Raw genomic sequence first — 23,972 nt, forward strand, 5'->3', positions numbered from 1 at the left:
AATTCGCTCTGCCCCTGAAACCTTTGCCTTTGTAATATCTTGTTTCAGAGTTTTTAGTCAATGTCTGAATCGAGATGTTGACAGCCTACTCATACTGAGTTGGGGCACCGGTGTCAGTCAAGTGAGCCACCAGTGCCATGTTATCTGCATATTTAAAAAGTGCAATTCATCCAACATTTACAAAAAACACTGTTGGTGTAGGGACAGAAGAGAATGGGGGATAAAACTCAACCCTTTGGGAGACCTTTGTTTAAAACCAGCTTAGATTTAAAATCTATCATAACATGCTATTACTGTATCTAAAGCTTTTGCATTTCTGCCATTAACAGCAATTTTTCTCTTTTCTTGCATCAGAAAAAATGTGCTGTGATCAATACCAATCCTTCATTTGGTATTGGCAAATGGATACCTAAATCCTGCAATGACACCAATGGATTTATATGCATGCAAAATATTGGTAAGTCAAATTCACCTTCAAGTTATCAGTGGTGACATATTAAAGATAACAAATTCAAATGAATAATTTCTAATCATATGAACTCAAGGAACATTTGTATTTTCTACCAACTAACTTAAATTATGTGTTAATCACCCTATTTGATCTCATTCTCTCCCTTTTTAGTATAAAAACTTTCACTGTAAACAACATCAAAATAACGTACTGTCATTCAATGAACATTTCACCAGTAAGTATTTTAAAATTGGAAAATAAATTTGTTCTTTCTCACCTTAAACAGACTCATCACTCTCTGACTCTCCTGAACCAACAACATCTGCCAACTACATCAAAATATTAAATGACTCTATCAAACTTGTTCCTCGACAAATGAGCTGGGATGAAGCTAAAAAATACTGTAAAGAAGATGGTGCAAACCTGGCTAGCGTGCGTTCTGATTGGACGCAGGTTTACATCGAGCTAATGGCTATGAACCTCAACAGTACTCTATGGATTGGACTCAACAAAGTATGGTGTTAAAAATTAACTGTTTATAGCTACTCACTCAAAATTCATTCAAGATTTATTACTCCTGGCAGCACTGACTTGTTCTTTGGAAGACTCCAATTATTAGAACCATAAAAGCCTAAGTCACAGTTTAAAGGAACTCAAAGCTTTTCAACAGTAAATGGTAGAAGTTTATTTAATGACAAGGGAAGATTCTTACTACACCACCAGAGTGTGTCCGCCAACTAGAAGTCATGAGTTGCAAGAAAGAATGTGTCACCATAAATCAAGGACATCGTATCAGAGTGATCTAAGTTTAGTGTATCATTAATAACAGAAATCTGAATTAGAGGTTTGAAAAAATACCATAAGTCACCTGCTACCTAAAACACATCATTTATTAACTATATTCAGCAGATTTACTGACCTATTTCTAAAGACTTCATTTAAGTCTTGGCATCAAAACAGACATGGTACTGTATGTTTGAATCCGTTATGTTTTTTCTCTCTTGCCTCTGTATCTGAAAGGGGCATCCAATGTATGTCTTGGCTAATGTGCCATTTGAAATAGGGAGCAAAATCTGCTTAAAATCTGCTTAGCTGGTGCACCCCTGTGTTCTCTTTCTTAAACGTAATCTGATTGATTTTTGCTTCCAGACCAAAGGATATTTCAGATACGTCAGTGGCTGGCACATGAAATTGACTAACTGGGGTAGATATGAACCAAGGAGAACTGGAACTTGTGTCTTTGTGGATGTGGATGGAACATGGAAAACCAGTGACTGTAATCAGACCCGCAGCAGTGTTTGCATGAAGTCTACAGGTAAAATCAGATTGATTTTCTCTTTGACAAACTTAACATTGTTACCTTGCAAACAATAGCTGTTCCTTTTGATTTACTGTTGACATACATTACTACATAACTTCTGTTCTATTTTGTATTGTCAATTTCGTGTAACTCCATTCAACTTTTATATCAAATGATGTGTTTGAAAGTTTAAAAAGAATAAATAAGTTATTTCAGTGTCATCATGGTTTTTATCATTTACAGATGAACCACCAATTGACAAATCAGGTGATTTTCCAGGAGTTTGTCCTGAAGACCCAGAAGAGATTTTCCCATGGCGCCAAGTTTCTTGGAAACCTTTTAAGGGCAGCTGTTATTTATTTTTTTCTGAGGAAAAAACGTGGTCAGATGCGTCAGTCAGTTGTGTATCACATGGTATGTGTTTTTTGTGAACATTTGTTTTAGGTACATACAATGTATGTTGTTTTCATTAAAAACTATGAAATTGATTTGTGAAGGAGGTATGCTTGCCAGCATTGAAGATCCTGCTGAACAAGAATTTATACAAAATAACATCGGAACATTTCGAGACAGCCACTCATCTTATTGGATTGGCCTCTTTAAAACTAAGAGAGGTACACACACCTTTTTGTGTTCTTATGTAAAAAAAAGCTTTATTAACAATATTATCCATCCATCTATACATCCATTTTCTTTATCCGCTTGTCCATTCGGGTTGTGGGGAGCTGGTATCTATCTCCAGCAGTCACTGAGCAAGAGGCAGGGGACACCCTGAACAGGTCGCAAGTCCATCACAGGGCCACATAGAGACATACAACCATTCACACTCTCACTCACTTAACAATATTAACATTACCCAAAAGAAAACCTTAGTGTAATGAGCAACTGTTAAATGAACACTGATGCATGTATACAGAAGTAGATGTAAAATTGTATTCGAAAAAATGTGCTTCATGTTTTGTGCTCTTCACAAAAATTACTTTTACATCAAAGCAAAATCTAAAAAATTGTTTCTTTTTCTCCAGGGAAGTGGCTGTGGTTGGATAAAACAGTCATGGATTTCACTAACTGGCGTTCAGATGAAACTGATACTGATGATTATTTTAGCTCTAGATTTTCTAGAGACTCTCATGGATTGATTAGTACATCAGACGGGATGTGGTCAAGATCCAGGGGATGGCTTGACAGACCCTACATCTGCAAAACAGCCAAAGGTAAAATAATGGTCATAAACTTCAATTGAATTCTTTCTTTTTTGTTGAAAATCTCGAAGGGGACCAAGAGACAAATACTGTTTGATGGCAAATTTTAGTGTCAAGAAACTCAAAGGTTGAAATGTTAGTTACCAAAGACTGAGTGTATGTATTCATGGGAAAAAATTAAGTACACTATTTTTCAATTGATTTCTTTTTAATTTAATTTTAAATTCAAGCTGTCTTTTTCTCCACAGTGTTACTAAAGGACCCATCACCATCATCTGGTAAGTGCCATTCAAGATTTTTTTTTTTCAATATTATTTAATTTTGATATTTTGTTTTTTCTTGATCATCATGTACTTTTTCAGTCTCCCCAAATATTAGATTGATTCCTTCTGTTCGTGGCCGCATCATTTTGGCAATTATGCTAGTCATTGCTGGGCTTGCAGTGGGGACAGTTGTGGCCTTCTTCCTACTCAAGAAGTCTGGTCGTCACTTACCCATCCCTAACAATAAAACTAACTTTGAAAACCCACTCTTCTTCAGCAACAACCCGTCAAAGCCTGGTTTGGTGGACAGAAAAACACTGGTAGAAACTGCAGATGAAGAAAACACTCAACCTGTGATAACTATATAACTTAAAGGAACAACAGAATCTACTGTATTATATTGCTTTCAGCGGGTTTATATGCAGCATTAAGGCTCAGTTATAGTCGTGCTTTGTAGCATCGTGCAGGGCTTTTTTTAATTTAAAAAATCATCAATTGCAGAATGTAGTGAACAGAATCGGTGACAAAGGGCAACCTTGGCGGAGTCCAACTCTCACTGGCAATGAGCCTGACTTATCGCCGGCAATGCGGACCAAGCTCTGGCACTGGTCGTACAAGGACCTAACAGCCAATAATCATCAACAAATCCAAAATCTTTCTATTTTTGGACAGTATAATAACTAACATCTTTAAACAAAAAGCAACTGAACATGTTTCATAATGATTTAATGATTTTCATCAACAGAAAGAATTTAATTTTTTAAATTAACATGGTCATTGAAATCACTTGCCTTTATTTGATGTTAATAGTTTTTCTTTACCTCACAGTCTGAGGCAAAACTGAAGATCCTAACATATTAAACTTTAAACTTTTTGGAATTTTAGATGTTCATTATTTTTTTGTCAATCATCACTTGTTGATCTGAAATTCATTATACATTTGAATACTATGCAGTTTTTTTTATTTTGGTATGGGAAATGTATGTGTAATTTCATTTATTCAATGATTTTTTTTTAAATTAACAGATTGTTAAAAATGTTATCTTGGGATGTGAGAAGTTGTTAAAGATATTTGCATTGTTTTTGTTGTTGTTGTTTACATTTTATCGGTGTAAATAAATAATTCTCAAGAAATTGTGAGTTTTCATTATGGTAGAAGACGTAATCTGAGATTCTTGTCAACCCAAATGATACGGCTTCTATAAATGATGCAGAGGTCAGGGAACCTAAGGGGGATTTACCTGTTGCTAGTTGAGGTCGCTGACATAGCTAAAAAACGGCATTGGTTTGTCAAAACCTTGCATGTGATTGGAACTGGTGGACTGTGCATTTCACAGCTAGGCCTACAGTGGTGTCCTACCTGAATCAATCAATCCTACCTGATCAATCAATCCTCCTTTCCTTCCTCAAGAAGAGTTCATTTACTCTGTCGTATAGCGCAAACACAACTAAACAAAATAGAAAATGCAGATGTCAAGAACACCACCTGTGATAAATAAATAACTTTACAATAAGAGAATAGATTGAAGTTATGTTGTGTGTTATGGTTCCTTTTCAGCTGGACTGTCATAGATTTTATAACATGTTCCAAAGGTTCTGACAGAATAAAGTAAATTCAGCAAAGGATTTGTTTCATGAATTGATGTTTTCCTTGCTCAACACTATATTATTATGGCTGAACTAAAACTCTCTTTGTTCTACAGGGAATGACAAATCTGCAAACCTTCAATTTATTGTAATACATGAGGCAAGTGATAACATCTTTAAATAAAATGCTACTAAACACGTTTTATATTTTAATGACTTTCAACAATAAAATGCATCTTTCCCAAAATTAACTTTTGAATGTTGTACAAAACAATAAAATCAAAACAAATCTTGGAAAAAAACAAACAGTCGATTCAGTTTTGTTAAATCAATCAATCATACACATAGATCTACTGACTAGTGCAGCAGGCTCTCTGGTTCTCTTTACATTTACATAACAAGGCAAATATGAAGTATATACAAATGCATAGATTGTATTCAAGCAATGTTTTGTCACAATAAGATGCATAGAGTATCCAGCATATATTTCAGTGTCACCATAAAACTATTCATGCTTCCAAACAGATCAAATGCAAGACGGTAGATAAGCTTATTACAAAAAGTGGGAAGCACATTATGAATTTTATTTAGAAGTGAGAAGAAAATAATACTTAAATTTATATACCAATGTTTAAAATATAAACCACTGTCTTTTAAAGATGCACAAGAAGAAACAGTAGGAGTGAAGGTAATATCATAGTAAAAGACACTAAATCAGGTTGTTCTCTGCCATTTTTTGAACATTTGAAAAGAACAAACATTTTTTTCTCTAATTCTGTGAAAGTTAACATTCTAAAATAAATCCACCATGTCAAAAAAATCATATTATTTAATAATAGATTTTTTACACATATAGCAGATTGTTATCATGTAGTCTTGGGCAGTGAGAATTTGCAAAATGTGTCTGCATTATTTTTTTATCAACATAAAATTAATGGTAGTAAACGTTTAAGTTTAAACTTAGTTTTCAATATTGTGTAGTTCTTATTTCCCTTCTATTAAAAAATCAAAACTAAATTGTTTTTGTCTCATTCAGATGAGTGCTAAAGAAAAACAAAAAAAATGTAGGCATTACCTTTTAACCTTACTGTGGGAACAAATATATAAAACTTAGTGTTATACCTTAGATATATATGTTAGATATTGTTCATGTCAGATAATGCTCCTCTTCACACTGGATTAACTCTCAGATCATCTCTCCATGACCTACATGTCCAATATGAACTTGATCCGATCATGGCAAATTTGGAAAACTTCTTTCAGTGTGAAACAATCATGACACTAATGTGCTCTAAATAGTTTTTATTTCTTGCTTTTTTTTAAGTTTCTAAGATGTTCTCCTCAGCGTCACATTCTCATGATGATTCTACTGCATAAGCCCATGAACTCACCAGAGTTCCATCCTGGCAGGACTTTCTTGGACCGTGTTTGGATGAAGCTATTCCTAAAAAAATCACGCCACACTATCACAATGATGGCATAATGAGGATTTAGCCCAGCGGTGAGGCCAGTGTGGGCAGCTAAAACATGGAGGGTGTTGGCAAGATTTTGAGGTACACATTAGTAACACAATGGACTCTCCATTATGTGTCATAACTCATGGTAGCTCCACAGTTGTTTTTAGCATGCACAAAACTTCCATAGTGAGGCTGGGTTGTTTTATGGTCATGGTGGCAGAATATTGGTTTGCTGGGTGAAGCATGATTCACATGGTGGCAGCATTTGGCAGGACAATAAACCACCACGACTTTGGTATGGAAGTTTTCTGCTTGTGAAAACCACCCTGGATCTATTATGTGTCATGACACATAATTTAGGAGCCCGTTATTGTGTTTTTCATGTCTGCCTTGGGAACTTAACTATTCTTTTCAAAAACCACCCACAGTCTTACTAATTTTCTGTGTTGTGGCACAGTCTTTAATTGGTGTGAACAGATTTACACAAACCACTAGGTGAACATTAGCGAAAGAAATGCTCTACAAGGGGTTAAATTGCTTTCGGAAAAGATAAAAAATAAAGATAAGGTGTGCGTGTGCACGACAGAGTGTAAAATATACCGTAACTATGGCAAATAATAAGGAGAAATGTTGCCTGCAAACAGTACTCCACTTCACCTGTAAGTGCATTATAAATTGAGCAGCATAAGACTGTGTACCAACCTGCTGTAGAAACAGCCGTCACTAGTCTATATAAGAATCTCTGTGCCATTGTCGTGCAACTCTGTCTCTGCCTCGATCCCTGTCCTTGTGTCTTTCTCTGTCTCGATCTCTTTCTCGATCTCTGTCTCGATCTCTGTCTCGATCTCTGTCTCGATCTCTGTCTCGATCTCTGTCTCGATCTCTGTCCCTGTCTCTGCCGTGGTAGTGGTGGTAGCTGTGGTGATTGTGTGCAGGATAGTGATCCATGTGGTGCGTCCGTGCTGGGATATGCTGGTGATGCCTTTGATGTCTATTGCGTTCATTGTGCTCCTGCTCGTAGCCATCCCTGTCATGCAGCTGGCTGTTTCCACGATGACGCTGGTGATGGTGGTGATGGTGATGGTGGTGGTTGCTGCTGTGATGGTGATGGTTATGGCCCCGCTGGCTGTAGTGTGTCTCCTCCTCCTCTTCCTCCTCCTCCCCCCTCTCTACCACCTCCTCCACATCATCCTCCCTCTCCTCAGGGAGGTGACTCTGTGGAAGCCTTTGGGTTTGATCTCTACCTGACTTTATATTCACGCCGCCGGATGTTTGGCTGTGCTGTGTGTTGCTGTGGTGCTCCATCCGGCGATGGTGATGGTGGTGATGATGGTGGTGGGTGTGTTGGGGTCTCTTTGGTTCGTTCCTCAGAAACTGCTCCTCTTCCGCTTCTCTTTGGCCTTCCTCAGCTCTCTGTTCTTGATCTGGGACTGATGGGGACTCTTTGTCTGGGTGATTCTCACGGGAGCCCTTTCTCTTTGAGGCAGCTGATTTCTTACTCTTCTGCTCATCCTTGGACACAGAGCAAAAATACAATGTCATCTAAACAGGTAAACTTTTTACTTACATATTCAATTTGAGAGAGCAAAATAAAGAGATATGAGAAGAGATGTGAAAGAATGTAAAAAAAAGAGCAAAGGTAATGGGTGTAATGGATGTAATATAAGATGAAAACCTAAAAATATAAAAATATAAAATTAAATCACTGTTGCTTTTCAACTGAATGGAGAAATAAATTAACTTACAATATATATATAGTAATACAGGGTGACACAGCGGGGCAGTGGTTAGAGCTGTCACCTCTCACCAAGAAAGTTGCAGGATTGCTTCCCACCCTGGGACCTTTTATGGATGGAGCTTCCATGTCCTCCCTGTGCTCACTTGGGCTTACTCCGGGTACTCCAGTTCCCTACCACAGTTAATTGGGAACTTCAAATTGTCCCTAGGTGAATGAGAGTGTGAATGGTTGTTTGTCTCTATGTGGACCTGTGATGGTTTTGCAATCTGTCCAGATTGTACCCTGCCTCTCACAAAGTGACTGCTGGAGAAAGGCACCAGCTTCCCAGAAGGGGAGAAGCAGGTAAAAAATTTTATTTAAACAAGCATGTTTGGGTATTTTGTGTTATATATTAAATTGAAAGGATCTATTTATATGTTATGTTAATCATACAAAGTTTTACTTTTCTAAAAATAAAAAGTTCCAACTTCTTGACAGTTTGGCACGTGTTATTGTTCTCTTGATTTGTGTAGGAACACCAAGCCAATACATTTGTAGAGTTGATTTAGTTTTCTAAGTTAATTTGTTAATTTTGCAGGTATGACACACTGCCCTATGTATTTCTGGATCTATTCTTATGTAAGTTTTGTTCATTACTATGGAACTGTAGCTACAATATGAAGGTATCTCACTCACCAGTGATTGGCCTATATTATTTCTTCTTCAGCTTTATGGAGGATGAGAAAACATGAAATGGAAATGTTAAATGAATTAGTAAAAACAAATACGAATGAAGAGTTCATACTTATCTAGTCATATATCTGTACACATCAAATGAATGAGATGAAATGAGGTGGAATAAAAGGGTGGCTTTAGATATCATCCTTTTAAATTATATTCCAATTCTGTGTTTATGCACCGGTATTGTTGTAGGACTGGCAGGCAGTGTGTTCTCAGCCAGCTGTGCCACCAGTGCGTTAGCAGGCTCCATCTCTGGTGGATGTGTTGCTCTCCAGTACGATTCAAGGTAATCAGCGATGTGCTCACAAGCGTCTGATAGCTGGTTCTCGTCTAAGATGACATCAAACATTTCCTAAAAGAAATTGAGAATAAATGTAAGTGTAAATGTAAGAATAAGCAAATAGCCAACAAACTGATACAGTGATGAGCATGGCATACAAAAACTTACAAAAGCACAAAAAAAACTTAAACACTCCACAGAAATAAATTTCACTTGTCTGATTTTTTATGTACAGATATGCATCTTTTAATGGTTTAAAATAAAAAAAATAAAATAAGAAAAGTAGTTATTTCCATGCAGTGTCCAGAAAGAGGTGTTGTTCAGCTTGTAGGGCAGCACAACTGCTTCCACCCACCTCCATCATCATCATCATCATCAATTTTGTCCACCAGCCACTATGGCTGGTGGACAAAATTTTTAATTTCCACCCCTGACATAAACACATGACATGATTACTGACATACTTACTAGAGCGTTGTTTCTCTGTTGAAGAAAAATTGTCCTCATGTGCAATAGTTACATTTTCCACTAGATGGCACTCACCGGTGGACATTGAGCAAGCTTGTCTGCTGCCACCAGCTGAACATTAAGGTGTTTGGTCTGAGACTTTCCTCTTGTCTTGATGAGTCTCGTCAACACCTACAAAACAGAGGGAGGAAAGCAAAGAAAAGGACATGATCTCAAGAAAATAAGGATTATTTTAACATTTCCTTAATACATAAAACTCAGGTTTAGAAAATTGTTATCATTTGGTTGCACGGTTCATGCTGCTGACACTTACTTTTGGCGAAGAGATCTTCACGTACACAAGGATGGGTGCAAGGGAAGTCTTGGACACCTGGATTGGGTGGTTAATTGTGTCTGCGTCTAAAACCACCAGCTGCATGCTGCGGGCCAGCTCAAATATACGCTCCACCTCGCCCTGGATCTGAGCTGGAAAAGCAGGCATGAAAAACAAGGGCTTCAAAATCTTAAACCCAGGAAAGTTATTTGTGAACATTACTTGTAAATGTTTAGATCTCATTTGCAGCCTTTGAAATTTATTTTAAAACTATCATCATTTCATATAATTTACACATTTTTTATTGAAAAGGTAATATTTGTTTACATTCACTGCCATTATGCTACTTTTTAGTGACTTCACATAATATTGCAAGAGCAGATGAGGATCTGTAAAAATTATTACTGAATGTTTAAATAAGCAGAATAACCGACTCGTTACTTTTAAAATAAATCATACAAATTCCCTCATTACAATAAAAACATTAAAAGTAATAAGACCTACAAACAGTGCCTATTGAAAAAGAATTATCTAACAAAGTGATATATTTTGTTTTTGTTATATAATTAATGCATTTAGGGATTTTACACTGACTCATGGGAGGAGTAATTTAAAGATTCACCACTAGAGGGAGAGCAGGAAAGCAGGACATTGAGTTTTGACACTAGTTTAACCCACAATCTAAACTCTCTTCATCAAAGTTCAGCTCCTTAATCCTAAACTACACAAAATGGAAGTCAGTTGCTGTCTATATACTGTGTACAGTATATAAAGGTGAAGATACATTGACTTCTAGTACTGATAAGAGGTAATAAAAGGAACATTAGGGAGGTGGAGCTCTCAAATACACAAGGACTATAAATGCTTTCAGTCATACATACCAGCAGTATCTGGAATCAGACAGCAATGAGAGAGACAAGAGTAAAGAAAACCAAGTAAATGTTGTCCCTTTTCTGTTTAAGACCGGTTCTTTCCTCTTCTAATGAAGTGTGTGGAGAGGAACATAGATTAGTGGGGGAATGACTTTGACTATCCTAAAGTACAATGTCACCAGGACCCAAATAAAGATATCACAAACGACTGGCATGCATGACCAAGTTACACTTGTGTGAGATACCAACAATAGTTTTAGGTAATAAATGTGTTCTCCTGCTCAAACAAACAAACAAAAAAAGCTACAGCATTGTCAGACGTGGGCTTCCAAAATAAAGCGACTGTACAGCTAGCAACCAAAACACTTAAGTTAGCAAAAAAACAAAATAAATACCTAAACTGGGGGACTACCTGCTGTAGCCTGAATTGAGCATAAAGATAAAATCATGATCCAATGGTGTAATGTTTTTAGGCTTGTCTCCAAGAAGTTGGTTAGTCTGTTCAGTTCATCACTTTGGTTTAATATACACTAAATGTTAAGAAATTTCAGGCAGATGTTGAACTGGTTTCAAAATGATGCAGCTTCCTGAGTTTTAATGATAACCTTATCTCCTCTTTGAGGCCATTTTTGGTGTAAAACTTTTAGTTTTGTTTAGATTAGTTAAGTATTGTCATAACTATTTCATGAACTAAAGTGATATTTGTTGCAAATTAGCTCTTAAGTCTTAAATTAGATCTAACTTTTTAAACAGTGCTACATTTATTATTACTGGTATCAGTTTTCCCAACAAAGCACTTAATTCTCAAATAACAATCTTGTTTAAAAGTAAAGTGGAGGCAGAGACTCTGTCATTCATTGGATAAAAGTTATCTGGATTCTACTGATAGTAATCAAAATTATGAACTTGAACTTTCTCACACAATAAACATGACTTCCCATATTGAACCTGCCAATATGTTATCGGTTAACTTAATCATTTCTTTTCACATTGTTCTACGGCATGACTTTAAAACCTTAAAGAGGTAAAGTAAACACACTTTACACTCCAATATGCCAAAAAGCTGGATGGAAATCTGTTCAACATTACAGGACACCTCCAGACGTCTCAGGTAAATGCCCCGACAGGTAACTTTGTTGTGGTTTAACTGTGTTGCTAACCAGCGTATAACTAACTGCAGTGTGCTGAAAGAAGAAAAGCAGGTCTGACACAATACTTACAAACTTGATTAAGATGGTATCAGTTTATGTTTTAAAAATAATTAGTTTTAAGTGGGTCAGGTTTGTCACCAGAGACAACCTGTGTACCAGAAGGCAATTATATTACGCTATTTAGACACTGACTTATTTTTTGTCTTTTCCCTACTTGATACTATTTGAGTTGTCTTCATAAATGCACTCTTCATAGTTTGAGTTTCAATTTAAAAAAAAAAAAAAAAACAATCTCAAAGATAATGAGCACCACAGCAGGATGATAAACAACATACCTAAATTAGATCGTGTGTTGGACCGGTCCATTAAAGCCTTCTTGCCTGGATTGTTGAGGATGGAGCGTTTAGCCAAAGAGATGTCAGCTGTGACCCGTGTGATGGTAATTCTGGTAAAGACACAAAATAATAAATACTAATTTACAAACATAACTTTCATTATGCTTGACTGTATGTTAAAACAACTGAGGAAACCAGTGAAAACTTACCTTCCTTCAAACTGATGTTTTAAAAAGTCAAAGAGGGCTTTTTGCATCATGTCTGTAACCTGAAATTACACAAAACTCTGCATTTAATGAACAAAATTTTTCATCAGTAGCTTCTTCATGTAGGCCCTTCAAAACAAAAAACATAAAAAAGCCTCACCTCTAAGCCCTTCAGCGATGGTCCCATAAGAACCACAGGACGCATTGTAGGCACTACATCGTACATGCTCACCTGCTCCCCCTGTGGACACAGAGTGATGGTATATGGAAAAAGGACAGCTCAATTGCCTGTTTTTTGCTGTAAACAGCATCACATGACTTTCTTTTATTAAAAATGCATTGTTTATACATTTCTATAAAACCATTAGGTCAATTTTGGTTTTGAATTTCTTTGTTTCCCTCAAAAATATATATATTTTTATTAGTATTGTAGATAAAGCTCATGAACAAAACAGTAGTAGTGAGTATTTAATGAGTTTGGAGTATCTTATATTCTTCTTATGAGATCTGTGTTTGCTGCAAGATGATGAACAGAGGTGTTTCATTTTAAATATTTGTTATAGTCCAATTTGCTGTTATTTCATTGGCTCTGGTTCTTGTTTCAAAACTGAGCTTGTTGGGCAGTCAGAATTAGTCAAATGTTTAGTTTCATTTTTTCAGGCAGTTTTCAGGAAAAACTCAACTTTTTAGTTCTTGGCTTTCATTTAGTTTATATGCCTTACAAATGTTTGGCAAACTCAATCTATCAATGAGCAATAATTTGCAGGTAAAATCAGGATAAATTATAAGACATCTTTGTCACCCTCTCATGTAGCAGCTAAACTTATATTGCCCACCATCTTGCATGCTAAAGTTTGACCTGTTAGAACGCGAAATATGCGTTGAAGATAATTCTCAGCTGCTACCACATCAAATTTTAGCTCAATATCTGTAAAATTAGTTATTGCCATTTTTGCCTTTCTAAAGTTGATTAGCCATGGTGGCCACCTTTGATCAAGCTGACTCTCCTGTAATCATTCAATGATTACTTCTGGAGAGTTTTGTTTAAGTCTGTCGACTGGTTCATGAGATATTTGGCTAACAAACAGACAAAGGAACACATGGACGCACACACAGACACAGGCAATTATTAAATTTTACAAAACCTCAGTAGATCTGATCAATATCTTCAAACAAAACCAAACAAAATCCCACATCTTATATTTTTGATGTCTGTCTAAAACTGATGTTTTGCAAAGTTTTGAAAAATGGAGAGTAAGATGTTGTTAGCATGCAAAACTGTTGTCAAAGTTCAAACTAATACGATAAATACGGAAAAGAATCAAATTTAGTTGAGCTACTTACCGGTTTCTTTTTCACCTGCTGATTGGCTGTTCATACACAAGCACAAGACGTTAACGTTAGCTCAGCTGTCGTTGCAGACAACGAGTACATATTTCCTTTGATCGAACACTGAAACTGACCTTGTGATGGAGGCGTATACTTCTTGGAGTTCATATCTTGAGCCACTTGAGCTGCTGCTTTGCTGCATTGAGAAACATGTTCTGACTTTGCTTACAGTGATTTGATCAAATTTCTTTATCACAAGAAAAAAATAAATCACCACACGCCTAAAGAAAAGATTTACTGCTTTGGGATTCTATATCTACTCATATAAAACACTGCTTTATAAACTTTAGGAAGCAAATACCAAATAATTTAGCCCACTTAAGTGGAGTCATTGGTGAATAGAATTGTGCATAAAAAAATAAAAACAAATATTTTCAATGTTTTACTTTTTAGCTTTTCTTTTGCATTTTTTAAACAAACTGAAAATAACAAACATGTTTCTGACCATAATAACCACTTGTTAAAGTGTTTACTGAATCAAAACTGAGTCATTCTATTCTTGCTTTTTGTAGTGAGGTTTGCCTTTTCTCAGACAAACATCTGTGCAAACAAGCAGCGTTGCCTTCATACCTGGCTAAGGCCTTGGCTGCTTTTCTTGCTTGGACTTCTCTCCTGATGAGGATGGTTTCCAGGTTGACTGGACTGGGGATGAAGCCCACCACACCATCCTCCTTCACCGGTCGTCCAATCCACCAGTCGTTGTTAAATTTCTGGCCATTACAAAGTTAAAAAAAAGTGTGAATTAAAAAGCGTGACTCAATGATGTGTCTTACAAATTTTACTAAACTTTTGTAAATTACAGCAAGAGTGTTATGTTTGAAGTTTTTGTTTCCTATTATGTAAAATTTGAATGAAGTGTCTATTTTCAGACCTCTTTGACATGCAGGAAGTCTTTAGCCTCAAAGGTGACGGCTTGGCCTGGTACGGGGACGTTGTCGTCGTCAGCTGGTGTGTAGGAGAAGTTGCAACGCACAGCGAACGCCACAGGCTTGTACTGAGGACATTAAACAAGAGGTTAAATTCTTGTGACGCTAACACAGTCATAAGGTTTTAAATTTTAATCACAGTATGTATGCTAAAAACTAAATCTAACATACTGTATCTGTTCCTGGGGAAGGTTTGCATAAAAACAAAAGGTTGAAGTTGTCCTAGTAATTCTAGCAAGTTTAATCAAAGGCAACCGGATTTCTTCTTTGTTCTTAAAGATGTTTCACTTTTCAGCTCAGGATGTTTTTCAGTTCAAGTAGAATAGTATGAAGTTCCAAGCTTTCCATTCTTGGACTTCATGTCTTGGTTGGACTTCCCTTTCTTGGTACTCTAGTTGAAAAATCTTCTCAAATGAGAAATAAACTGTCTCCAAGAGTCAGAAAAAAAGTCCAGCTGCCTTTGATTGAATTTAGAGACAAACAACACGCTAGAGCCTTTCAAAAATGAAGCAGGAGCGGGACAGGTGTCACTAAATTAATAAATATTGAATTCAATTTATCTACTTCAGTTTACTTGTCATGGCTTACTGGGACAGAAGAACTATGGCTGAGGTTGCTTGCAACATCTGTTAGATACCCACTGTGACAAATTAATATGTTCACTGTGAACAAAAGCTTATTGTATCTTCCTCTCTGCTGCAGGGTAGCCACTGTGTGCTTTCCCCTGACCTGTTGCTGCTGTAATCCTATCAAAGATGAATGTCAGAAGCATACCGATCAAGCTGCTAATTACTCCACTTCGGAAAGATGACGCTGTGAGGGCAGCAGGGGAACAAGCTGAGTTTTTCCACCGTAATTAGACGCAGCACCAGTGTGCGCTCATTAAATCTGTAGGGGAGGATTTATTTTAATATTCTACTGAACGTATCAGCGGGGGCTGCTTAACAGGCAGAGAGAGGAGGACCTTAAAATCAGAAGTGACTTTTTTAATATAATCTGTGATGACCTTCATTATTCACACAGAAAAAAAAACATATATTCCTCTGCTTGTATGTATGAGAGACTCAGTAAGCTGCAATAACTACATCCTGACAAGGTTTAATCCAAATATTACAATAAAGCAGTCAAATTTATTTACATTTTTTTTTTTACATTTTGGAAGACAGAATAGTTTATCTTCACTTAATGAGCAATACAATCAAGGTCTCAGTGTGATGTCAAACAAGCAAATGCATGGAAAAGAAAGGGGAAAAAAACTCTTCTGCTACATTTAATTGTATATTAGTAATTATATATTCCTTCAAAAAAAATACGATTTACTTTCATTGTTTGCTTTGGTTGTGGAAAAACATGACAGTAAAATGTCTAAAAAAAAGAAATGAAGGAAGATATATCTAAAATCAAACATATTCAAGAGCCAAAAATAATCCAAATTGTTAGAATCTGTATTCATTTTGATTGTGCAAGAACACCATAACAAAAATAATAAGATGAAGAGATTTCCATCATGTCGTCTGCACATTGGATTATGGATTGCTGTCCTTAAACTGTTATTGTCTCTAAAGTAAAAGGATCAATGAGAACATTCTCCAAGTTAAACTATTCAAATGTTGTTGCACTAGACTAAAGTTTCATCTGGAAAAAAGATTTACTGCCTAATAGTTCAAAACACTCAGCTGAACAAGGTGACAGATACCTCTTCAACTGGGTCAGGAGGAATCAATATTCTTTATCTGTCCCTGAGAATTCTCTGAGCACAGAAAAGGATTACATGAAGGACAAAAATAACTATGACTCATTTTAATATCAAAATATTACACCACTAATTTTAAACACTAATGTGTTTTCTGTGATGTGATCATATCCTTAAACACAACCTTTCAGAATCAGGATTTAACGTAAAAACACATCAGTACCTTGGCTTTCTCCAGCTGCACCTGGGCGTTTCGTTCCTCAACGACATCCGAGTCCTTATGCTCTCCCTACAAGAGACAGAGAATCAGGACATCCTGATATCATACATTAGGAGGTTCACGTTAAAAGCTTTTAAAGATTTATTACATACAAGTTTTTACATACGATCCTTCAGACAGACTGAACTCTTTATTGCTAAGAATTTGACTAAATAAAGTCTTTTTCATTCACTCTCACACAGACGCCTTGTGCCTTTAATTGTCAGAAATCTTTTAGCAGATCCCTCCTGGGATGCTCAGGTTTATGTGCCATGTGTTCCAGAGATTAGATTGTCCCCTCAAAGACATGGTAATTAATGCCCTCTGTGTCATAGCCAGAAGACGGCACAGCCGCCAGCGTCAATCTGGCACTCAAGATACACACTTGAATCACAAAGTCACAAATCAGCTCTTCAGCTGCAGACAGTTAACGCAATACAGCACAATTTAAGAAAAAAAAATTTTTTTGTACATCAAATCTCATCAAAATTTGTGAAATTTAAGTAATGTTCTAATTTATTGGATGTTTACTAATAAAATAAATGTGTTTTTAAAGTCTTCATATAACAGAAAGGCAAATTATACAAACATCTAAAAGGTTCAGTGTTTACCTTTTTAGGATATGTAACTATTAAAATGGCATACCATATAATTTTAGAGTATTTATACACTGCAATTAACATACATGTATATACTGTATGTGTGTACAATTATTTTTTTAGATAAGTTTTAGATTACTGTTCTTTACAATGCAGACTAAAGTTCACACAGACAGAGAAAAAGGACTTTACTGAACACACTTGACATTTCAAGTCTAACACAGTTAGTGAGGCATGGCAGTGCTGACTGCACTGATCTGTGGTCGAGCCTGGAAGACACAGCAAGAAACTGACTACACTGCATGTATCTACAACCTGTTTACTGTTGAGGTTTTCAGTCGATTTTCCTGCTACATCTGCTCTTGGCAACAAAGGCCTTGTGAAGGATGAGACTGATGGGAACTCAGAGGCTAAGGTTTATTTTTTTAAAAATGGAGCAAATCAAAAGAGAAGAGAAGCCTAAATAAAATAGATAGACTGCAATGTTATCTAAACCAAACTGTTTTATTGCAAAGACTGGAGAGTTGACTTATACTTCCAACAGATATGCAGCTCTCTTCTCTCAAAATCGGTTGCTAAAAGAAGAAATGTGATGCAACAGAAGTAAAATTAGGAAACCTAAAAATGCACTGTACTGTACTTTATTTTTGCACGTGTATACTTTGTGTCAACTTCTGCATTAAAATTCAAATGAATGAAGAGAAGCTAGAGGGAGTTTAACTAAAAGAGAAGGAAATTTTGCAGAGTCCAGTATCTAAATCAAAAGCTGAGCTGAGCTGAACACAAATGCACCAACATAACCGGTGCATTTATTGTTAAGGATTAAAGTCCGCAAAGTTGGTGTTTAGAGCAACACAGACTGAAGAAACACACAAGAGGTGATATTTGTCTGAAGAATGGCACTCCTTAAATCCTCATTTTCATCTCCACACATGCAGAGCCACATAATCTGATTTCTAAATACTTCGTTACTCACATGGTGCCTCCTCATGCAGCCTTAGAGTTTATTTTCTGTATGAAACAAACTGTTTAGACATTGAAAACTGCTTGTCCAAGCAAAATCTTGCAGTTCAATCTCTGAGTCATCCTTAGTTAGTTAGCTTTGCAACAACTGCTAAAGTCAAATCATATATATATACATATATATATATATATATATATATATATATTTTTTTTTAATAAAAGTCTGTAAATATAAACCAATTAGAGCTACAGATGTTATCCCCTGGCGTTCTAAGCAGTGGAAGGTATTTGGATCTGTATGTCATTAAGTGTCTTGTTTCTTTATGGAGAAAAATAAACAGAAAGAAGAAAAAGAAGGAGTCTTTGCACAATATGGAAGGGCTTATATGACTGCACTGCTTGGACTCATATTTAATAATAAAAAAAGCTAAACTGAAACAAGAACTAATGACTAATAAAGCATAAAATTATGTGACACAAATAACAAAAGAAATTTCCTAATAAGTCAGGATAGTTCCGGTAATTAGTGAATAAATGGGACAAAAGCTGTGAAATGTAGTGGAAGCTACATTAAAATAGGAAACATAATATTAGAACAAAATAAGAGAAGAGGAGGAGGAAGTAAATCTCTCCGGGGCACAATTATGCCCATGCATGAGTTTTCTGTTTACCCATTACTGGTGTAGACATCTGTTCGCACAGCACCCGCCTCTCCTGCAGGCCAGTGTCACCGAGCCAACAGTACAAAACACCTCCACTGAATTATTAAACAAGGCTGAGGAACTGCAGGTGAGTCATGGCTTACTCTGGTGTCAGTTAAAATTCCCATTATTCATTTAAAACCACAGTAAATAATAAGTACCTCTGACATTTCTAATGTTTTTTGTAACAGAACACTACAAAAATGTGTCTGGTCAAAATATTAAAATGAAGTAAAACCCACCACAGATGAACAGTAAATATGACATATTCTAAGTATACTCTCACTACTATTATAAGGATTATAAGAAAGAAAATAACAGGAAGTTGTTTAAAATCAAATGAATGTAATTAAAAATCATCAGCAAAGGTGAGTGCCTCTAAAACAAGCTGAGTGTTGTTACACAATGCCAGGGAGAAAAATTGTAGAGAAGCAATTGTAGCTGCCAGTAAATTTGGGAAGAGTTATAATGCCATTTTCAAACAATTGGAGTTTGTTATTCTGTTGTTCACATATGGAAAACATTATAAACAGAGGAGTGGATGCTGAAGCACATTAACTATAAGGTCAGACTGAGAAGTGCTCAGAAAAATTGCAAAGAACTGTTGCAATGTCAAGTCAGCCCTTTACTTAAACAATTTGAATGTGAAATCTCTAAATGCTTTTCTTTTGTTTAGGTTATTTTTAACCATTATTTAGATTTTCAAAGATATTTAGTGGAGTTTGCATGTTCTTCCTACGCATGTGTTGGCTTTCTCCAGGTACTCGTGTTTCCTCCCACAGACCAAAAACAAGCATGTTAGGCTCATTGGTAACTTTAAATTGTCCTTAAGTGTGAGTGAGAGTGTGGATCATTGTTTGTCTCATTTGTCTCTGTGTCTCTGTGATGGATTTGTGACCTGTCCAGGGTGTCCCTCGCCTGTTGCACAACTGCTGGAGATAGACACCAGCTCCCCCGTAATCCTGCACAGAAAACCAGGCATTGAAAATTGATGGATGGATGGATGGCTGATTTCACCAATATCTATATTATATTGGTTAAATATAGGATTAAGATATACTGAAAATATTAACTGGTTGCACGTCTGTTTACAGAGCACTTTAGAACACTAGAAAAAGCAGAACAGAGCTAAAACCTACATTTTATTGACCAATAACACCCTAAAATCCCTGACATACACTGTCAACTCACTCTAGATAATTTTTATATTGTCAAATAGAACATCTAAGTGCATTTTCCTGATTCACTCATTTATTCAAATCCTTTCAATTAACTACTTTTTATCTTTTGTCCTGTTCTTTCTTCCTGCTGGAGAACGACCGACCCATTACTATGATTACACAGACTAGAAGGTGTGCAAAGGAAGGTGGAGGACAAGGATGACGTGAACAAGTAAGTTCTGTCATGTACTACCTGAAGGTGACTCTTCACCAGTTCAAAAGCGTTTACACAGCTCTTTCGACACAAGCCAAGAAGAGCATTAGGGAAGGAGCTTCTCATTGGGAAGATGGAAGCCGACCCTAAATTGAAAGAATCACAGTCATCAAGTTACCAGGAGCCAGCTGGATGGCCTGAAGCACTGCGATTCCCCAGAGGACGAACTGAACTGTGGACTGGATCTCAAAGAGATGCAAAGATATTACTTTTTCCATATTAGAAGAAAAAGAAAGTGGTTTGACTTTTATGAACTTAGATTTATTCTTCAACTTCATAAACCTTTTTTACATTATAAGTTTTAGCTGTTAAAAGATTTTGGATTGGAGCAATTTTGCTTTGAGAGTTTTGTTTTTCAACTGGTTGTCTCTTACCAGTTTTTGGACACTGTTGTTAACATTTGATTTCGTATTTGTTTACATTTTTAAAGACAATTATCTTTGTGATTAAAACTACAAAAAACGATGTTGTACCTACAGTATGACTGCTAATTAAAAGTTCAAAGCATTTACCAAACTGAATTTTTGATGCATTGTGGAAAAGTTTTCTCTCCCCTTCAGATTGTGGTTTGAATGAAAGAGTTGTCTCTCTGGAGAAGCAATTTCCTTTGCACGCTCCTTCCACAAAGGGGGAGGTGTTTCCATAGCAACCATTGAGAGAAATTTGCCATCTAATCATTAATGACTCCCACTGATGAAAACAGATTTCCCATTATAACTCGTGAGCCAAGATCCTAGTAGAGAAGAAGAAAAGATTATACACCTCTGATGTGGCAGTTCAACAACCATTCACACCTTGAAACATGTGATCATTTCATGTTTTAAATGTTCTTAAAATACCTGTAAGCTTAAATTCTTTTGCTTGAGAGATGAAGCTCCAAGAAAAAAAACTAAGAAAACCCTCCTCTTGCCTTCTATTAGATTGACCTGGATGACTAAAAAAACTTCACTGAGAAATTACCTCAGAGTTAACTGCTTTGTGTTCAAACAAGTAAAGCCACAAGTAAACCTGATGCTAAATGATCTAGTGACACAAAAGCATCAGATTCATCTCCATGCTTTTCACAAAGTTCAGTCTCTGAATTTAAAGGTGGTATCTCACTTGGCTGCATTCATCAGGTTATCTTAAACCTGTCTGAAGGGCACTAAAGATGTATTTTGAGTCTTGCATGGCAGTTCTCTGTCAGAAAACATGTTCAGGTCTAAAAACCATGATGATGGTAATATAAAATTATTTAAAAACTGGTCAAAATTGGTCTATCTTCATTTCTAAAGTACACATGGGGCGACTGCCAAGGTGGGTAAAAAACGAGCCAAGGCATGTATGATGTTGGCAGAGGTGGACAACAAAATAATGTGCATAGTCAAGAATGCAGTTTTGCAAGTCATATACATAAAAATACTTCAAAATGTGAACACAAAAGTAGCTGGACACTAGGTTGCAAACATTCCGAATTCAGTGAAACTGCAACAAAAAAATCTGACTGTTTTCTTGCAATTTTCCTGTAATTTTAAGTCAACAACTAATCTCCCAACAGTCAAGAGTCCAGTGAGATACCACCTTAAGCAATGGAAGTAAATGCCATCAAGTAAATTGTGTAATTCAGTAATAAAAGCAGGTTCTAGACATTTAAGTCTAATTCATATAAGTGGGAGTGGATGTTCATCTGTTTGAAGTTAATATGCAAAACAATTCTGTTAGTATACGTCAGATAAGAATGTTTTTAAATTAATTTAAATCCTTTTTGCTCTTTCCAGTTGTCATGATCCTGGTGGTTTTGTAGTTTGAGTTAACTGTGTTTAATTATTTTCTTGTTGTTTTACTCAGATATTTTTTGTGTTCATGTTTTGAACTATTACATTCCTCCATGTTTCAGTTACCACTGATTTTCCCTCAGTCACTCTGTCTTCAGTTCACTACTCAAACCTGCAATGCATCTCCTCATCAACCCAGGTGTTTTAACTCAGTAATCACCCTTCCTTGTATGCTTATTCTCTTGGTTCACCTTCTATCACTGTTTGTTTTCAGTTTCCTAGTTTGTTGTTATCATGCCTCTTATGCACTCTTTATTTCCTTTTTGCAAGTTTTTCTGCCTAGTCAGCCTCTTTTCTTGTGGAAGCTTTAGGCTTCTTATTTGAAGTTTTTATCATGTTTGAGTCTGCACATTGGATCGTCTAACCACAACGTTGTTACAGCAGCAGCCTGTGCCCCACAGAGTGCTCCTGAGTCACTGCTGTTATCTGTGTCTCATTTTAAAGAGCAAAGAAAGACAACTGGGGTTAGAAGTTTTCACATCACTACACACCAGCTCCATTAAGAGCAGATATGAGTCAGTTCAGTGGCCATGCAAACACTTTGACTGTAGTGCCTGTGTAAGCCTGCCAAAAAGTGTACCGGTGAAGGATTTCATAGTTGAGCATTGTCTGAAACGATGCAAAAAATGTACACATTTGGCTTAAAGGATGCTTAATATAAATTATTATATTTCCAATTTACACATTCTTTACACTGATAATACAGGTAACTTGCTTAATTTAATGCAACCTTTGAGAGCCAATGCTTTAGCTAACTCAATGGAGAAATAAAAGAGATGAAAATGAGTGAAAATGAATGACATTCAGTTATAATGAATTATTGCTATTTTAGCAAATAAGAATAATTAGATTAATTTGCATGGGTGAAGGGGGTTCAAATATTATCATATATTTATCCTGCTTGTCTCATCTGTTTGTGGGATGTTTGCAAAAATCAATAATGGGTAAGTCCATAACTTACAAGAGAAAACAGAAATTTCTGAAGGAGCCCCTTCAGGGGTAAACAAAGCAGCCTACCGCCACTCCCCAGTTCTCTGAATGAGCCAAAAGAGCAAATGGTTTATTTCAATCAACATGTTTTTAAATCTCTATTAAAGCAAACTATTGCAAGCAATTAAATAATTTTTTGAGAAAAAAAACAAGGGAACCTAACTGTATATGAAGAACCACTGTTTTGTTTTGGAAAATCTTGGTCAATGAATAACTTAACAAGATGGTTCACAAACACTCTACTAAATTTTTGTTTCTTTTTTCATGTGTGTGCAACAGGTCACTAACCTAATTGTGACTAATACAATCAATGATTACCTGGCACTCAGCCCGCTGATGTTCTGTGCCAAAATGTTTCCTGTGTTGGTTATTTCTGCAGCCAAGGAATATTATTTCATTTGATTACACAAATCCTCTCATAGTTCATCTGCCGTTCATTCGGTCATTCTGCAAACTGATTATTTCTTTGTTACACTGTATCTTGGTCATTAACAGCCGGCTCATTTGCATAAAGTGTACGGTCCAATCCACTTTTCTCTGAGCCCTGTTTCATCAGCTGCTTTGCATCATCTGTCAGAAGGAGGCTGGCTCCATGCCCTCTGCCTGATGCTACATTGGGGCAGAGAAGGCGGGCTGGCACCGCCAACCTTCCCTTTGGCACCAGTCTCCATCTCTGGAGTTTAAAAAAGTATCACAGTCTTTTTAGGTCTTCAATTTGAAATCAAAATAGGCAGCAAATCACTACCACACTAAATGTAAATTAGTTTAGTGCATGGTAATAGGCCTTTTACCATTATTACTGATGTTGCCAGTTTGTGTTAAAGGGGTAAATTGTAACTGGCGGTTCAATACCCAACATCC

General features: G+C 36.3%; 2 protein-coding genes across 4 annotated transcripts in view; one reads left to right on the top strand and one right to left on the bottom strand.

The window, feature by feature from the left end:
- The first annotated feature begins 2 nt into the window (after window positions 1-2).
- Window positions 3-4,350, top strand: LOC108232962 (macrophage mannose receptor 1-like). The gene is made up of 8 exons (XM_017411124.3): window positions 3-457; window positions 738-964; window positions 1,601-1,766; window positions 1,995-2,165; window positions 2,249-2,365; window positions 2,777-2,965; window positions 3,202-3,231; window positions 3,316-4,350. Exons 1-8 carry the CDS (start codon window positions 445-447, stop codon window positions 3,582-3,584), a joined length of 1,182 nt encoding a protein of 393 aa, XP_017266613.1. The 5' UTR covers window positions 3-444; the 3' UTR covers window positions 3,585-4,350.
- A 610-nt stretch (window positions 4,351-4,960) lies between these two features.
- Window positions 4,961-23,972, bottom strand: part of cacnb2b (calcium channel, voltage-dependent, beta 2b) — a 31,810-nt gene continuing 12,798 nt past the window's right edge. Inside the window, exons 2-14 of one of the 3 annotated variants that reach the window (XM_017410780.3) lie at window positions 16,575-16,640; window positions 14,604-14,726; window positions 14,303-14,442; window positions 13,807-13,868; window positions 13,688-13,713; window positions 12,504-12,584; window positions 12,347-12,405; window positions 12,138-12,247; window positions 10,661-10,669; window positions 9,780-9,931; window positions 9,542-9,637; window positions 8,897-9,070; window positions 4,961-7,772 (exon numbers count right to left, since the gene is read on the bottom strand). In XM_017410780.3, coding sequence (XP_017266269.1) covers window positions 6,984-7,772; window positions 8,897-9,070; window positions 9,542-9,637; window positions 9,780-9,931; window positions 10,661-10,669; window positions 12,138-12,247; window positions 12,347-12,405; window positions 12,504-12,584; window positions 13,688-13,713; window positions 13,807-13,868; window positions 14,303-14,442; window positions 14,604-14,726; window positions 16,575-16,640 — 1,887 coding nt within the window. In that variant the 3' untranslated portion in view covers window positions 4,961-6,983. The remainder of the gene's footprint in view (window positions 7,773-8,896; window positions 9,071-9,541; window positions 9,638-9,779; window positions 9,932-10,660; window positions 10,670-12,137; window positions 12,248-12,346; window positions 12,406-12,503; window positions 12,585-13,687; window positions 13,714-13,806; window positions 13,869-14,302; window positions 14,443-14,603; window positions 14,727-16,574; window positions 16,641-23,972) is intronic. The other 2 variants (XM_017410785.3, XM_017410783.3) reach the window with 2 other exon arrangements.

This window comes from Kryptolebias marmoratus, linkage group LG20 (genome assembly GCF_001649575.2).
Source record: "Kryptolebias marmoratus isolate JLee-2015 linkage group LG20, ASM164957v2, whole genome shotgun sequence".
In the NCBI taxonomy this organism is placed as follows: Eukaryota; Metazoa; Chordata; class Actinopteri; order Cyprinodontiformes; family Rivulidae; genus Kryptolebias; species Kryptolebias marmoratus.

Excerpts from the sequence above, each read along its gene's own strand:
- LOC108232962 (XM_017411124.3), top strand. Across the intron at positions 2,166-2,248 it reads AGTCAGTTGTGTATCACATG|GAGGTATGCTTGCCAGCATT; the intron begins GTATGTGTTTTT and ends TGATTTGTGAAG. Across the intron at positions 2,966-3,201 it reads CATCTGCAAAACAGCCAAAG|TGTTACTAAAGGACCCATCA; the intron begins GTAAAATAATGG and ends TTTTCTCCACAG.